This window comes from Gossypium hirsutum, chromosome D10 (genome assembly GCF_007990345.1).
Source record: "Gossypium hirsutum isolate 1008001.06 chromosome D10, Gossypium_hirsutum_v2.1, whole genome shotgun sequence".
NCBI classification, from domain to species: domain Eukaryota; kingdom Viridiplantae; phylum Streptophyta; class Magnoliopsida; order Malvales; family Malvaceae; genus Gossypium; species Gossypium hirsutum.
Window position 1 is genome coordinate 64943725 of NC_053446.1, and position 16964 is coordinate 64960688.

The 16964-nt window shown below is 33.4% G+C and overlaps 3 protein-coding genes and 1 pseudogene across 3 annotated transcripts; all 4 read left to right on the forward strand.

Moving 5' to 3' along the window:
* Positions 1–583: 583 nt before the first annotated feature.
* On the forward strand, positions 584–2440 carry LOC107940342 (probable LRR receptor-like serine/threonine-protein kinase At3g47570). The gene is made up of 4 exons (XM_041102058.1): positions 584–719; positions 833–888; positions 1016–1090; positions 1424–2440. The coding sequence occupies exons 1-4, from the start codon at positions 584–586 to the stop codon at positions 2438–2440; spliced, it is 1284 nt and encodes a 427-aa protein (XP_040957992.1).
* A 79-nt stretch (positions 2441–2519) lies between these two features.
* Positions 2520–4872, forward strand: LOC121222131 (probable LRR receptor-like serine/threonine-protein kinase At3g47570; annotated as a pseudogene).
* Positions 4873–8533: 3661 nt separating this feature from the next.
* Positions 8534–11015, forward strand: LOC107944290 (heparanase-like protein 2). Its single transcript, XM_041103633.1, has 9 exons — positions 8534–8780; positions 8873–8909; positions 9019–9205; positions 9284–9438; positions 9527–9760; positions 9845–10034; positions 10115–10240; positions 10320–10419; positions 10496–11015. The coding sequence occupies exons 1-9, from the start codon at positions 8571–8573 to the stop codon at positions 10820–10822; spliced, it is 1566 nt and encodes a 521-aa protein (XP_040959567.1). The 5' UTR covers positions 8534–8570; the 3' UTR covers positions 10823–11015.
* A 3642-nt stretch (positions 11016–14657) lies between these two features.
* LOC107944289 (probable LRR receptor-like serine/threonine-protein kinase At3g47570) lies at positions 14658–16369 on the forward strand. Its single transcript, XM_016878116.2, has 2 exons — positions 14658–14669; positions 14864–16369. Exons 1-2 carry the CDS (start codon positions 14658–14660, stop codon positions 16367–16369), a joined length of 1518 nt encoding a protein of 505 aa, XP_016733605.2.
* The last annotated feature ends 595 nt before the right edge of the window (positions 16370–16964 follow it).

The window sequence follows — 16964 nt, forward strand, 5'->3', positions numbered from 1 at the left end:
TCTGAGTTAAATTTGGACAAAAATTTAAACTTGACTCTAAATAAAATATCATAAAAGTAAGAAGATGATGTAATTCATTTTTGAAATAATATTGATGTCCATACATGGTGATAGTCTATTCTATAACAACAATCAAATATTAGATTATGACAAATATTCTTTGAATGTAATGGTTTAATTTGAATATGGACAAATATTCTAATAATCTAATTATTAAACAGGTATACTCGAATCATGTATAAAACTAGTTTTCCACAAAGTATTGTCAATGTGGGGCTCCATAATTGTGAGCCTGCAGCTGACAATTTCCTCCATGGAATCCAACCTTTACTTGAAATCTCTCCCTCTATCATTTTCTATACAAGAAATTAATGTTTTTTTTAATACATACATTAAAAAACGTCAAATGTATATCGTCAATGAAGGAAAACTTGAACCAGCTGACATATCTGACTAAAGTAGGCCATTGAAATCGTAGTCACTTGACTTTGAAAGTTGGAAAACTTGAACCAGTTGACAAGAGATAGAATAGGATGATACCAGAGTTCAAAATGCAAAATGTTTCATCTGTCGTTGGGTCAATATGAATTCCATTTCCTTCGCTATTGTTGAAGTTGGTCAGCATCTTGACCTGTTGCACCCGGAACGGCCCGAGCCAGTGAAGTTGCAGCTGCAGATCGAGCTACTGTTCCATTTTGTCACTTTTGAATTAATGTTTTGTAACTTAGTTGAAAACAAAACATGTTGTACTTGATGTATTAGGTGCTGAAAAGATGAAAAATCAGTCAGTCTATGAGTGCAAGTAAGGTTTTGTAAGTTACAATGTAATTAGTGGAATTTGGTAGTGTTTTAGGTGCTGATTTGGTTATGCTGACCAGCTCATGTCTGGTATTTGTATTGGCTTTAAGCCATTGTTCATTTTTAATGAAATTCATTTAAGTTTCATCATCCAATACTCTATTTTTCTTTGTTTTCACTTTCAATTTCTGTTTTGAATTCTGTTTTGTTTCTTCAGCAAGTTTCGAGCCTTGTTGCTCAAGTCAGAGCTGAACTTGCTTGCACTTGGTTCTTAACACCAACAGCAAGCATAGTATTAAAATTTCATGGCAGTTATCAAGCATTTAGGACATCAATTTTGACTTAGTTGTGGAAAAAAAAATCGACAACCAGATTCCTTAAGGAAGCATTTAGCTCAAATTCCCAAGAAAATCGTAGGCATGTGATGTGATTTCCAAAGCTGGAAAACATGAACCAATTGACAGGAGATACCAGAGTTTGAAGCCTACTTATATTGCATGCTAGTTCTTGTTGATGAACCAAGCACTCTCAAAACAAATCAATCTCATCACGATTCAAGTTGATGGAGCTATCAAAAAAGCATTTTGAAGCATGCTGCTCTTTTTTCCTTGTCTTCTTTTTACAGCAAGTTTTCTCAAAAACTCCAACAGGCCTTCTAGTTAGAGGAAATGACACTGATCAACAAGCATTACTCCAGTTCAAAGCCAAGATAACTGATGATCAGCTTAGGGTCATGGAGTCCTGGAATAGTTCCATTCACTTCTGTCAGTGGCATGGTGTTACATGCGGTCACAAGCATCAGAGGGTCAACAAGTTGAAACTGCAATTCCTGAAACTCTCGGGATCTCTATCACCATTCATTGGAAATTTAAGCTTCCTTAAGGAGTTGAATCTTTCGGGCAATAGCTTCTACAACCAGATTCCTCAGGAGGTTGGTCATTTAAGGAGACTGGAAATATTAGATCTGTCTAGCAACTCCATAAGCGGTGAAATTCCTCCCAATTTATCTTCTTGTTCTAAGCTCAAAATAGTTCGTATGGGAAGCAACCAACTAACAGGTGAAATACCTTCTTTTCTGGGTTTCTTGTCAAACTTGAAAGTCTTGAGTTTTTACAACAACGGTTTGAGAGGGAGTATCCCACCTTCATTGGGTAATTTGTCATCCTTGGAGAAGCTTGCTTTGTCATATAATGCTTTAGATGGGATTATACCTGAAACTCTTGCACAATTAACAAATCTTTCAAGTTTTTTGGCAGCAGCAAATGCAATTTCTGGTACTGTTCCTGTTGCAATGTTCAATCTTTCCAATATTAGGTTCTTTGATATCGGTGTGAATAAGATTCAAGGTACTCTTTATACTGACTTAGCAATCACTATGCCATATGTTGAGTTCTTTTCTGTAAGGGGAAATAAAATCTCCGGACAAATCCCGATTTCAATAACCAATGCCTCAAATCTACACGTACTTCAATTTAATGATAATAGACTTAGTGGAAAGGTGCCTTCCTTGGAGAAGTTGGATAAACTATCTACGCTTCAACTTGCAGTAAACGATTTGGGACATGGGAGAGAAGGTGACTTGAACTTTCTCTGCACTTTAGTCAATAATACCAAATTAGAATTTCTAATTATTAGTGACTAATTTTGGAGGGGTATTTCCTAAATGCGTCAGCAATTTTTCCAACACCCTTTTACGGTTACAAATAGACGAGAACAAAATAATGGGAAGAATCCCAGATGGGATTGGTAATCTCGTCAATTTGGAGGTATTATTTGCATCAGAAAACCAAATGTCTGGTCTCATACCTTTTGAGATTGGGAGGCTTCAAAAGCTAAACAAATTTTTCGCTCATATTAATTTTCTCTCCGGAACTATTCCCCATTCTATTGGAAATTTATCGGCGTTAACAATAATTGGTTTAGATTTTAACAATCTCCAGGGCAACATTCCTCCAAGTATAGGCAAATGCCAGAGTTTGCTTGAACTGACTGTTTCTTATAATAATCTTAGTGGACCTATACCCCCTCAATTACTTGGGGTCTCATCCATGTCCATAATACTGGACTTATCGTCAAACCATTTGACTGGTGAGCTTCCTGTTGCAGTAGAAAATTTGAAAAATCTAGGTCAACTCTATGTTTCTCAAAATAGGTTATCCGGTTTGCTTCCAAAAACCCTTGGTAGCTGTGTAAGTCTAGAGAAACTGTATTTGGATGGAAATCTTTTTGAAGGACCCATTCCTTCATCTTTGAGTTCACTGAGAGGACTTGAGGCATTAGACGTATCCAACAATAATCTTTCAGGTGAGATTCCAGAATTTCTTGTCAGATTTGGGGCTTTAAGGTACTTAAATCTCTCTTTCAATAATTTTGAAGGAGTGATACCAAGTGGAGGAATCTTTAAGAATGCCAGTGCAACATTTGTTGAGGGAAACAATAAGCTCTGTGGAGGCATCCCCGAATTACACATGTTAAGATGTAACTTGAAAACATCGTCAAGCATTTCTCTTAGATTAAAAGTTGCAATTATTGTTGTGACTTTAGGAGTGACTCTGGCTTTTAGTTGTTTCCTCATCTTGTGGATTGGAAAGAAGAAAGAGAAACCGGCAACAACAACTAGCGTAGAAAATTCGGTTTTACAACTATCATACCAAAGCATCGTAAGGGCTACGGATGGATTCTCCACGCAGAATTTGGTTGGTTCAGGAAGCTTTGGTTCTGTATACAAAGGAGTTCTTGAAGCTAGTGGAGCAGTTATTGCAGTAAAGGTGCTTAATCTTCTGAATCGTGGAGCTTCTAGGAGTTTCCTGGCTGAATGCGAGGCCTTGAAGAACATTCGACATCGAAATCTTGTCAAGGTACTAACAGCTATTTCAGGAGTCGATTACCAAGGCAATGATTTTAAGGCCTTGGTTTATGAGTTCATGGAAAATGGAAGCTTGGAAGACTGGTTGCATCCACTTATTGGCATGAATGGACCAGAGACGGTGAGAAACCTAAACTTCTTCCAAAGAGTAAGTGTGGCCATAGATGTCGCTCATGCACTCCAATATCTGCACCATCATTGTGAAGAACCAATCATTCATTGTGACCTCAAGCCAAGCAATATTCTACTTGATGAGGAAATGGTTGGTCATATAAGTGACTTCGGCTTAGCAAAATCCTTTCTACGGACAGATTGAACTATTCTGCTAATAAATCAAGCTCCCTTGGATTAAGAGGAACTATTGGTTATGCTCCTCCAGGTATGTTCACTTTAGTATTTTCTTCCATAATTTAAAAGCAAATCACATAGTTTAATATCAATTTTTCATGCTCTCTGCAATTATTTCTATATGTAATTTTGATGAACTAATTGTAGAATATGGCATGGGAAGCGAGTTGTCAACAAAAGGTGATGTGTATAGCTATGGCATCGTACTGCTTGAGATGTTTACAGGAAAAAGGCCAATCGATGAAAGGTTCAGAGAAGGTTTAAGTCTCCACAACTTTGTTAAGGCAGCACTGCCTGAACGAATAATCGAGATTACAGATCCTATTCTTGTTCAAGAAAGAGTGAGACGAGGAACTCCCAATGTAAGCAACTTTAGAAATGATAGGTATCTTCAGTGCTTGAATTCACTATTCGAAATAGGACTCGCTTGTTCTGCTGAATCACCCATTGAGCGGATTGACATGAGTGATGTTGCTACCAAGCTTTGTTCTATTAAAGACAAACTTCATTCAACTAGATTACCTCGTGAGGTTCGAACTTAAATAAATTGCTTGGTCGAAAGGTAAGATAACTACTTATCTTAGCAAAATATTGAATCATTCCATAACTTAAGGCATATTTCCACTACTTTTGGAGTTAAGTGTTATGTTTAGATGATATGAAGAAGTAAAACAGATTACCCTATTTTCAACATGCAGGTATCTAAGGTGTCGTATGGATGAAGTTGAGAGGCTTGGGTCAGTCAAAGTGTTGGATTTTATCTTTTGTTCACATTCTATTGGGTAGCAGGTCTCCACATTTCGCCTAAAAGCACTATGCTTTGAGAAAAGAGAATAAATATGCAATATTTATAGCTTTCCACCGATAATTTCTCAGTGTATTTTGTATTAATGCTTTGTTTTTCTCTGTGCTTCTTAAACTATTGGATCTTCATCAAACAAGAATTTGAGATAATGCCAAAATGCTTTGATTTTATTTATGTTACTCGAATTTGGAAGAATGTATTCAAATGTTTGACATGGAATATACTTGATTTTACATCTAAGTGTGGTCAGAAATCACTGAAATTTAAGACTCTTAGTTTTTGTATCCATATTAAATGATAAAGACTTCCTTTCTATTGGATTGAAGGGAGACTTATAAAATGTCTCTACATGATTTATTAATAGAAGCTTCTATTTATAAAATGTCGAGGAACTACTTATACTGCACTTTGTTTCTTGTTGATCAACAGAACACTTTGAAATACGTATAGAAATTGATTGAGGTTGATGGAGTTATTGAAAAGGCATTCGAAACTTTCCAGCTCCTTTTTCCTTGTTTACGTTGAAGTTATAATTCTTCTCTCATGCTTCAACTCCCAGTGTCTTAACTTGCTTGGTTTAGCAGACCCTGTAGTTAGAGGAAATGTTGAAATTGGCCAACCATGCTGCTGTTTGAAGTGCATGCAGCTTGATGACATGCTGCTGTAACAGCAAGGTTTTCTCTTTAGTTTCTTTGTTAAGCTACTTAGTTGAAAATGAACTAAGTTGGTAGTGTTTTGATGTTTTTAGGTGCTGATTGACATAATCAGCTTGTGTGCAAGTTTTTTTTTTTATTTTCTTTGTTGATTAAACTACTTGGAAATGAACAAGCTGATGACAGCTTGATATGTTTAGGTGTTTAATGACTAGTTTAGGTGGTTTGTTTGTGTACAAGCAATGTTTTTAAAGTTACTAGGCTACTTAGTGGTAGTAGGTAGTAATAACTGATGTAATTGGCTATAAAATTATTGTTTTTCTTATTGAAAAATTAAGCATATCAGTTGTGAAACTCAGATTGCTTCCTTGCTGCACGTTTGTGAGCAAGTAAATTGTTTTTGTTTCTTCCTCCTTTGTTTTCTGTTTTGTTCTTTTTCTAAGAGCTGCTGCCATTGTTCGTTCTTTTTCTTTTTTATGCCTGTTAACCGAGAGCTTATGCTCTTGATGCTTTGTGTTTCTGCTTGCTGTTTGAAGAGCTTATGCTCTTAGTGTTTCATTGTTTGGTTGTTGCTGCCATTGTTCCAACAGGAAACGCCACTGATAAACAAGCTTTAATCAAGTTCAAAGCCAAGATAACAAAATAATTAGAATTTCTATTTATTAGTGACAATAATTTTGAAAGGGTATCAGCAATTTTTCCAACACCCTTTTACGAAATAATGGGAAGAATCCCAGATGGGATTGGTAATCTCGTCAATTTGGAGGTATTATTTGCATCAGAAAACCAGCTGTTAGGTCCCATACCATTTGATATTGGAAGGCTTCAGAAGCTAAACAAATTTTATCGGTCATTAATTTTTTCTCCGGGACTATTCCGAAATTTATCGGCGTTAACAAAAGTTGGTTTAGATTTTAACTATCTCCAGGGCAGCATTCCTTCAAGGTTTCATCAAATAGATGTCGACAATACTTCTCTTCAAGGTTTTTTTTATGAACAAGTATTTACGAGGCGACCATCTATGTTGGAACATTTTCAAATATTATGAAAAACCAGGCAAAGTAACAGTTCAATTCACTCACAAATAATGCATAAAATCGAGTGTAAAACCAGGCAACGAGAATACTTTGACAAAGGAACAGTTCACAACTCTCTACCCAACAAAAAACGAGCACTTTAACTCTGCAGTCTACTGCCTATTTATAGGCCTCCTAGGCAACAGCGATAAGCACTCATTAATCAGAAAAATATCACCTTGAAAATAGCCACCTATCACGTATTGGGAAGGAGAAAAATTACCACCTTCAACTTATGTGTAATATCACATTTTTATGTAATATTAAATTTATTAACGTAAAAGATAAAAACACTTAAATAATAATTATATAATAATATTAAATATTTATTTACTTACCTTTAATTCTTTAAATTTCTGGACAAAATCTAGTTAATTAATAATAACCAACATTATCAGATGAAGTTGGAGATGTTACAAATTGGTAGAGTATGAGAGTGATCTTTAATTCATGTAAATAATAGTTGTAATGGGGTTGAATTGAAGCAGCCCAAATTTGTTTCCTCCAACATATTCAGTAGTTGGAATTATGTAGTTTCTCTCACAATAATTATGATGATAATGACAATGGGAAAATATCAATTTAATTTTACTGCATTCAAAAAGATGTTATAGCATAGATCGAAATTATAATTTTTCTCATTTTCAACTATTAAATAATAGGTAAGTATTTTAAAAGTCTATTTTAAATTGTCAAGCTTAAATATTTGTCTATTGAGGTCTGATTATGAGTTATTAAAGGGTAAAATGATAAATAAAAATACTCAATTTTGGGTTGTTTCTAAAGGACCCAATAAATTTTTAATTAGAATTAGAGGATATTTTTTTAATTGATCATTTTATCACATTGTGAAATTTTACATCGTTGAAAGAGCCCATGTAAAAACAATAAAATGATGACAAAATTATCAAAGATTGGGATTCTATATTTCTGTCTAAGAGCGTATAAATAGTTTCGAGATTTTAGCTAAATGATTGTTAAATTATTGCATTAGAACCAAACAGATTTTTATTGGTACGATCTCAACTATTATCAAAAATCAATCATTAATCCCATGGATTTTTTTTTCTGATATAAAAAATATAATGTTTCACTTAGTCGATTCTTAAGAAATCTCGAATCAGACCATTAGTCCTTACTTCAACAAAGGAAGCACATGCCTATTCACCAGAAGAACTTTTGTTGTCTTGGTCTTGGTCCCAGCTCAACACTACACAAGTCCAACTGTTACTGAGCAATTTTTGGATGTCAAACGGACATCCTCATAAGGTAATTTTAATGTGGCCGATTTCCTCTCCTTTGCAATCAGTTTTGCAACGACACCCGCTCCTCTACCTGATTGTCCACCCCGTCCAAGTGTGCTTTCTATATTATGTATAGTTGTGTCTAAGGGCGTATCAATTGAAGTAGATTTTTTTTTTCATGGATCAAATAAAACTCCTTCCTAAACTGTACAAGCTTCTTTCAAAGTATATGGATTTATGGATGGAGATCTTTCTTGTTAAAAAATAAGCAAGAGTGGAAAAGAATCCATTAAATAAATTACGCATGTTTCTTAAATCAAGGCAAATCATAGTTGGTTTGGCTCAGCCAGTAGAGAGGGCATGAATTTTAACATGCGGACGTGGATTCGAAACTCATGGTTAACTTTTTTTATTATTATTCTTATTTGACTTACCAATCTCCCTAATCAATTTTAACTTTTTCTCATCTATAAAATCCAACTAAAACTCTATGATAAAAGAAAAATCATATTTGGACAATTTTAATTAAAATAAAATACAAACCTTACGATAATTTTAGTTAAAATAATCGAAGATACTTTCATCCTAATCAAATTACTGATATTATTTATTGCTTTCGAGAGTTATAATACAAACAAATCTTTTAATTGCTTCAATGTAATTTTAACTTTAACCTATTTGAGTTCACTTCCAAATGTATTATTGATCTATAAATAGTCAGTTGATTCATTCGTATTTTATCATATCAATTTATTCAAGTTTTGTTTGTTTATTTTTCCAATGATGAATTTCAAAAGTATTAAGTTTTTTGTTGTGCTTTTGTCATGTCTTTTGGTCTCAAAGGCCGAAAAAGTTGAAGTTGTGGTTGAAGGAGCAACTCCTATTGCTCAAACCGATGAAGATTTTATTTGTGTTACCCTTGATTGGTGGCCTACAAACAAGTGTGATTATGATCAATGTCCGTGGGGTCAAGCTGGACTTTTTAATTTGGTAATTTTATTTTATTTCTTTAGTATATATTGATTAAAGACTATTTATTTACTTAGATGTTTATTATTTTGTATTATATATTCCCTTTGTAGGATTTGAAGAACAAGATTCTTGAAAAGGCTGTAAAAGGTGAGTATTGGAGTTATCCTAATGAATGTTTTGTTTACTAGTTTTTTTTTACTGATATGAGCAGCTTCTAATATGCTAATTAATGTTGGTGAATAAATTATGGCTTCAGCATTTCATCCTTTAAGAATTAGAGTTGGAGGTTCGTTGCAAGATCAAGTGGTGTACAACGTTCGAAATAATATTGAGAATTGCCAACCATTCCAAAAACAAGACAAGGGCTTCTTATTCGGTTTCTCCATTGGATGTCTTGACATGAAGAGATGGGATGAACTCAATGAGTTTTTCAATCAAACTCGGTATAAATTTATGACATCTATGTTATTTTAAAATAGTAATTATGATGTGAGTTATTCATGTTTATTTTTATGTTGTAGAGCTAAAGTTACATTTGGTTTAAATGCTCTTATCGGAAGAAAAGAGTCTAAAACTGAAAAGACTCTTTGGGTTGGAGATTGGTATTCACATAATGCTCGGGATCTCATGAGTTATACAATTTCTAAAGGATATAAAATTGACTCTTATGAATTAGGTATTTGATTAATATCAATATTTTTATGTTTTTAGATTAGTTTATATATGATTGACTCTCATCATATGCGATTTGCTTTTTTTTTTAGGGAATGAATTGTGTGGAGTAGGAGTTAGTGCTAGGATTGAAGCTAAACAATATGCAAAAGATATGGCAACACTTAAAAATCTTGTAAAAGAGATGTATCCAAATCCAAAAACTCAACCTAAGGTTTTAGGCCCGGGAGGTTTCTATGACAAGAAATGGTTCGATACTTTTTTGGATGCTTCAGGACATGACGTTATTGATGGAGTTACACATCATATTTATAATCTCGGACCCGGTATCTATCTATATATCAATTAAAATATTTTTATTATTTATTGTTGTTCCATGATTTGTTTAACATTATTGATAATTAATGTAGGTAATAACCCAGATGTGGTTCGTCGTGTCCAAGATCCATTTTTCTTGACCCAAATTGCTCAGACATTTAAAGATGTTTCAAATGCTATTGAAAAATTTGCACCATGGTCTGGTGCATGGGTTAGTGAATCGGGTGGAGCTTATAACAGTGGTGGCCAATTAGTGTCGTATACATTTGCATTTGGCTTTTGGTAAGTGTTTTTCAAATATTTTATTAGTTGATTATTTAAGGCCCTATTAAAATCTAATGATTAACTTATGACTCCAACAGGTACTTGGACCAATTGGGAATGACATCAGTTTATAACCACAAAGTTTATTGCAGACAAGCTTTGACCGGGGGCAATTATGCTCTTCTTAATACTACCACATTTGTTCCCAATCCAGATTATTACGGGTATCTTTCATATATTTTTCACCGTATTTGTTGTTAATTTCATTTGTTTTAATATCATTTGTTAAAATATCTTTTGCAGTGCACTTTTGTGGCATAGAGTTATGGGGAGTAAAGTTCTTTCCGTCACGAATAAGGGTTCTCCGTATTTGCGTGTATACTCTCATTGTGCCAAAAAGGAGGTAATTTTTATTATTTTGGTTGACTCAATTAATTTTAATTTAATTTTTTATTTATTAAATTTTTGTTTGGTTGCAGCCCGGGGTTTCTTTTGTGTTCATCAACTTATCGAAAAATACCTCATTTGAAATTGATCTTTTCCATGATCTAAATTTAAATGGTGGGAGTCCAAATTTTGAATTTAAAGGACATAAAAAGCGAGAAGAGTATCATTTGACTCCAAAAGATGGGAACATCTTAAGCAGTATTGTATTGCTGAACGGAACACCATTGGAACTTTCAGACTTGTTGGAGATACCAGAGTTGAAGCCGAAGCTTGTGGATGGTTTGATACCCATTAGCATCGCTGCTCATTCAATCGCATTCATAACCATAAGAGATTTCAATGCACCTGCATGTTGTTAGGATTCTATTTCTTTTAGGGGTAGAATTTATTGATTTTATTCGTTAGGCCAATTTAGGATTTTTGGTTTTTGAGTTACAAAATTTATTGATTTTGTTCATTAGGTCAATTTAGGTTATCGTATTCATTTTTTTATTTTTAATTTTTAATTTGTTCCTTCAATTCTTATTAAAATAAATTATTATTTTTTTATTATTTTACTATTCGTTTCTTTTTATTTTTAATTTAATATATAATTTCACGGAAGATTTTAAGTAAAAGTTTGGAATAAAGGTTATGAGTATACATATTTACGGCATTATATAGTCATTAATATTGTATTACTACAAATTAGTCAAAACAAGTCAGAAATTACGACAAAGCCTTCATTAATACAACATTGTTTTGCCCTTGTCCATGCATTGCCTTTTTTACACTTTTAAAAAAAATTAATAAATAAACAGTAAATGAAAATAAACTTTAGTCTAAAATAAATAATAAAGATTGTTTTTGACTTAACAAACTAGCCTTATCTGCTTAATTCTTGCAGCTTTTTGTTTGTACCAATATGAGATATGGCAAGATTACATAATTAAAATTTCTTTAGGAAGACCTTTCTGTTGTCGTTGCATCCCAAATAAAACAAGCTTGGAGGACTGGTTGCATCCACTTATTGGCATGAATGAACCAGAGACGGCGAGAAACCTAAACTTCTTCCAAAGAGTAAGTGTGGCCATAGATGTTTCTCATGCACTCGAATATCTGCACCATCATTGTGAAGAACCAATCATTCATTGTGACCTAAAGCCAAGCAATATTCTACTTGATGAGGAAATGGTTGGTCATATAAGGGACTTCGGCTTAGCAAAAATCCTTTCTACTGACAGACTGAACTATTCTGCTAATAAATCAAGCTCCCTTGGACTAAGAGGAACTATTGGTTATACTCCACCAGGTAAGTCGCTTAAAAGAAAAACATACTATCTAAACATAGTTTTTTGTTTATTTAAAGGGTTTTCTTCTGCATTTATTTGTATATGTAATTTGTGATAAATTTGATTGTAGATTATGGTATGGGAAGTGAGTTGTCAATAAAAGGTGATGTGTATAGCTATTGGCATCCTCTTGCTAGAGATGTTTACAGGGAAAAAGCCAACTGATGAAAGGGTCAAAGAGGGTTTAAGTCTTCACAACTTTGTTAACATAGCATTGCCTGAACGAGTTATTGAGATTTTAGATCCTATTCTTGTTCAAGAAAAAGTCAAGCTAGGAACTCTCGATGGAAAAATCCTAGGAGATGACAGACATTTTCAGTGCTTGAATTCGATATTTGAAATAGGACTCACTTGCTCTACTGAATTGCCGAGTGCGAGGATGCACATGAGTGATGTTGTTACCAAGCTTTCTTTTGTTAGAGACATGCTTCGCCCAACTCGATTGCGTCATGAAGTTTGCACATAAATATGCTACTCAATCAACAGGTAATTATATCTTCTTATCCTAACAAATTACTCAAACATTTCATCATTTGAGGCACATTTCTCCTACTTTTGAGATAAACACTATGTTCAGAAGATAAGAAGAAGAAATAAAAACCTTCCTTGTTTTCTTAAGTTGCAGGTATCTGAGGTGCCATAAGGATGGCCTTGAGTGGCATAGGTCAAGCAAAGTGCTTCCTTATTGTTGCTTTGTTTAGACAAATAAACTATAGAAAAGGCAAGTAATGAAACTACTGTTTTTGTTTTCAAGTGATAGTTGGAGAAAAGAGACTATATTAATGAAAATGTTTGGATTTTGAGCCTGCAACTTATTGTATTAGTAATGCTATTCAACATGCTAATGGTTATTCTGGCCAACTTTTATTGTTGAAATCGATAATTTTTACTCGGATTTTGAAATGTGTGTTGAATTATTCAACATGGGCATATTCAACTTTAACTTCTTCTTTTTTCACATATTAATATGAAACATTTTTCAAATTAGGTTTGGCTAGATTTGTTTATGGGTCGGGTATTTGTCCAAACCTGAAGGTCCACTAGAAATTTAAGAGGATTTGAGAAAAAACGTTAGGCCCAAAAAATAAGCTTGGTCAAAGAAATTAGACTGTTTAAAATATGAGTCGAGTTTGAACTTGAACATTCAAGGCCTGAAGTTGGCCTAATTCAATCCGTTTTTTAATTTTGTAATGTTTTATTATTATTTTTGTTGACACTATTTTTTTGATGAAAACGGGGTCGACTTGGGTTTTGAAAAATGAAAACGAAAATGAAAGTCGCCACCAATCTTTTTTTATGAGGTGTGATCGGGCCACCTCGAAAAACGGTTGTTTTTAATAAACGATTTAATTTTATTAAAACAACAATTTTGGTCCACGAAATTTAGAAATAACGGGTTCGGGAGTCGGTTACGTACGATGAAGGATTAGCACCCTCATAACGCCTATAAATTGGTACCAAATTGATTAATTAGTGTCTTAGTGTCGAAGATTGAAAATTTGAAAAAGATTCAAAATATGATGCTTTGTTGAAATGTAAAAAAATTCGAAAAAAGGGCATATTTCACGTTAATCGAGAAAAAAGAATTACATCCCGTAAGTTAGGACACAATGTCTTAAGTTCTCGACAGGAGAATAAATGCCAAAAATTTATTTAAAAGCTATTCGATTATTACGGGTTAAATAAAATCATGTCCCGTAAGTTAGAACACGATCTTTTAATAATTTTCGAGATTGTTTATGAACTTAAGTTTGAAAGAATTCGTATGTTTAAATTCGTCGAGAAAGTCGAAACCCCGTAAGTTAGGACACGATCTTTTTGAATCTCAAAATACAAAATTTTACTTATTTTAAAGCCATGGTTTTCATTGAATAAAATTAATTTAACATAAAATGGTAGGAATAAACACAATATTAATATGTGTAACAAAATGATAATGAACATGGTAATACAAACATAACTAATATGAGCAACAATTAAAAAAACAAAATGCATAATAAACAAATCAAATATACATGAAATAATAAATAAATAAATAAGGGAAATAAAGCACTTCTTAAAAATAATGACAAATATATAAATAAATGAATGAATAAATGACGAATAAAATAACGATGACAATACGAATTATAAAAGATAAAATATTTATGTTTGTATATCAATACATTTAAATTATAAATTATAAAATGTGTGAATATATACATATATAAAAACAAATATGCATATTTATGTATATATATAAATTATAAAGATTTTAAAAAAAAATAAGTATGTACATATAAATAAAAATATGTATATATATATAAATTATGAATAATATAAAAAATATATAAGTATGCGTATATATATAAATAAATTATAAAAATATGTATATGTTTATATATAGATATATATATTTTATAAAAATGCATGTATGTATAACTAAATTTGAAACTAAAAAGGTATGAATTAGTAAATAATTATAATGATGATATGGTAAGTAATAATAATAACAAATATAATAATAGTAATAGTAACATTTAAGAATAATAATAATAGTAAAAATAATGATGGCGCTATTAAAATTAATTAATTTAGTAGAAAAATAACCAAAAAGGGACTATTTTGAACTCAAAACAGAAATTCGGGGGCAAATCTGCAAATGAATTAAAAGGAAAGGACCGAATTGAGTGCACGAATAACAAGGAAGGACTAAAGAGGAAAATATCCCCGCCATCCAAAAAGCAGCGCTTCGTACGGGACCCAAACGAAATCTAAAAGAAATTCCAAGGCCAAATTAAAAACTACAGGGAGCTTAATTGCAAAATTATTTAAAAGTTGGATAAACTAGCTAATCTTCTTCTAGGCACAAACCATTTGGGAAATGGAAGAGAAGGTGATTTGAACTTTCTCTGCAGTTTAGTTAATAATACCAAAATAGAAACAATAGATATACAAACAAATGATTTTGGAGGGGAACTTCCCGAATGCATTAGCAATTTTTCTAGCACGCTTTTATTTTTAGTAATAGAAAATAACAAAATATTGGGAAAAATTCCCGATGGGATTGGAAATCTCATCAATTTGCAGGTGCTACGGGTATCACAAAATCAACTATCAGGTCCCATTCCTCTCAACATCGGGAGGATTCAGAAGCTAAAGAGATTTGACGCTCGTTATAATTTTCTCACTGGGACTATTCCCCATTCTATTGGAAATTTAACAGGGTTAACATTTCTAGCTTTAGGAGTTAACAATTTTCAGGGCAATATTCCTTCAAGTCTTGGACACTGCCAAAATTTGCTTACATTGGGTCTTTCTTACAACAATCTTAGTGGATCAATACCCCCTCAAGTACTTGCACTTTCATCCTTGTCCATTTTACTAAACTTATCATCAAACTGTTTGACTGGTGAACTTCCCGTTGAAGTAGAGATATTGAAAAATCTAGGTGATTTGGATGTTTCAAAAAATAAGTTATCTGGTTTGCTTCCAAACAGCCTTGGTAGCTGTGTGAGATTAGAAAAGCTGTTTCTTGGTGGTAATTTGTTCGAAGGGCCCATTCCTTCATCCATGAGTTCATTGAGAGGTCTTGCGGCACTGGATGTATCCGATAATAATCTTTCGGGTGAGATTCCTGAATTTCTTGCAAGCTTTGGGGCACTAAAGTATTTAAATCTCTCATTTAATGATTTTGAGGGAATAATACCAAGTGGAGGAGTCTTTAAGAATTCAAGTGCTACATTTGTTGAAGGGAACGATAAGCTTTGTGGAGGCATCACTGAGTTACACTTGTCAAGATGTAACTCGGAAAAATCATCAAACACTTCTCTGCGTTTAAAACTTGTTATTGTTTCTGTAATTTTAGGAGTGACTTTGATATTTCTTTTTCTCCTTATCATGTTGTTTCGAAAGAAGAAAGAGCATCAGCCAACAACAACTTGTGCAGAAAATTCACTTTTACGGTTATCATACCAAAGCATCCTAAGGGCTACTAACGGATTCTCTACGCAGAATTTGGTTGGTTTGGGAAGTTTTGGTTCCGTGTACAGAGGAATTCTTGAAGAGACTGGAGAAGTTATTGCAGTAAAGGTGCTTAATCTTCTAAATCATGGAGCTTCGAGGAGTTTCTTAGCTGAATGTGAGGTCTTGAAGAACATTCGACATCGAAATCTTGTCAAGCTTTTAACTGCCGTTTCAGGTGCCGATTATCAAGGCAATGATTTTAAAGCCTTGGTTTATGAGTTCATGGTAAATGGAAGTTTGGAGGACTGGCTGCACCCACCTGCTGGAGCCAATGAACCAGAGACAATAAGAAACCTGAACCTCTTCCAAAGACTTAATGTGGCCATAGATGTTGCTCATGCACTAGAGTATCTGCACCATCGTTCCCAAATATTGATCATTCATTGTGACCTCAAGCCAAGCAATATTCTACTTGATGCGGAAATGGTTGCCCATATAAGTGACTTTGGCTTAGCAAAAATCCTTTCTGCAGACAGGCTTAACTATTCTGCTAGTCAATCAAGCTCCCTTGGATTAAGAGGAACTATTGGTTATGCTCCACCTTGTAAGTTCACTTTATTTATTTCATGATTTAAAAGCAACACATACATTCTAAAAGATGTTTATATATATATATATTAGAGTGTTTTGCTCTGCAATTATTCCTATATGTAATTTTTGATGAACTAATTGTAGAATATGGCATGGGAAGTGAGTTATCAACAAAAGGGGATGTGTATAGCTACGGCATCCTCTTGCTAGAGATGTTTACTGGGAAGAGGCCGACGGATGAAAAGTTCAAAGAAGGTTTAAGTCTTCACAACTTTGTTAAGTCAGCTTTACCGGATCGAGTGATTGAGATTTTAGATCCCATTCTTGTTGAAGAAAGAGTCCAACAAGGAACTCTCAAGGGAAAATGTCTGAGAAATGAAATACATCTTCAGTGCTTGAATTTGATATACGAAATAGGACTCATTTGTTCTGCTGAATCACCAAGTGCACGTATGGACACGAGTGATGCTGTTACCAAGCTTTGTTCCATTAAAGACAAGCTTTATCCTACCGGATTACATCATGAGTTTTGTAACTTAAATATGTTGCTCAATCAACGGGTAATAACATCTTTTTGAATGCAGTAAAATTAAATTGGCATTTTCCCATTGTCATTATCATCATAATTATTGTG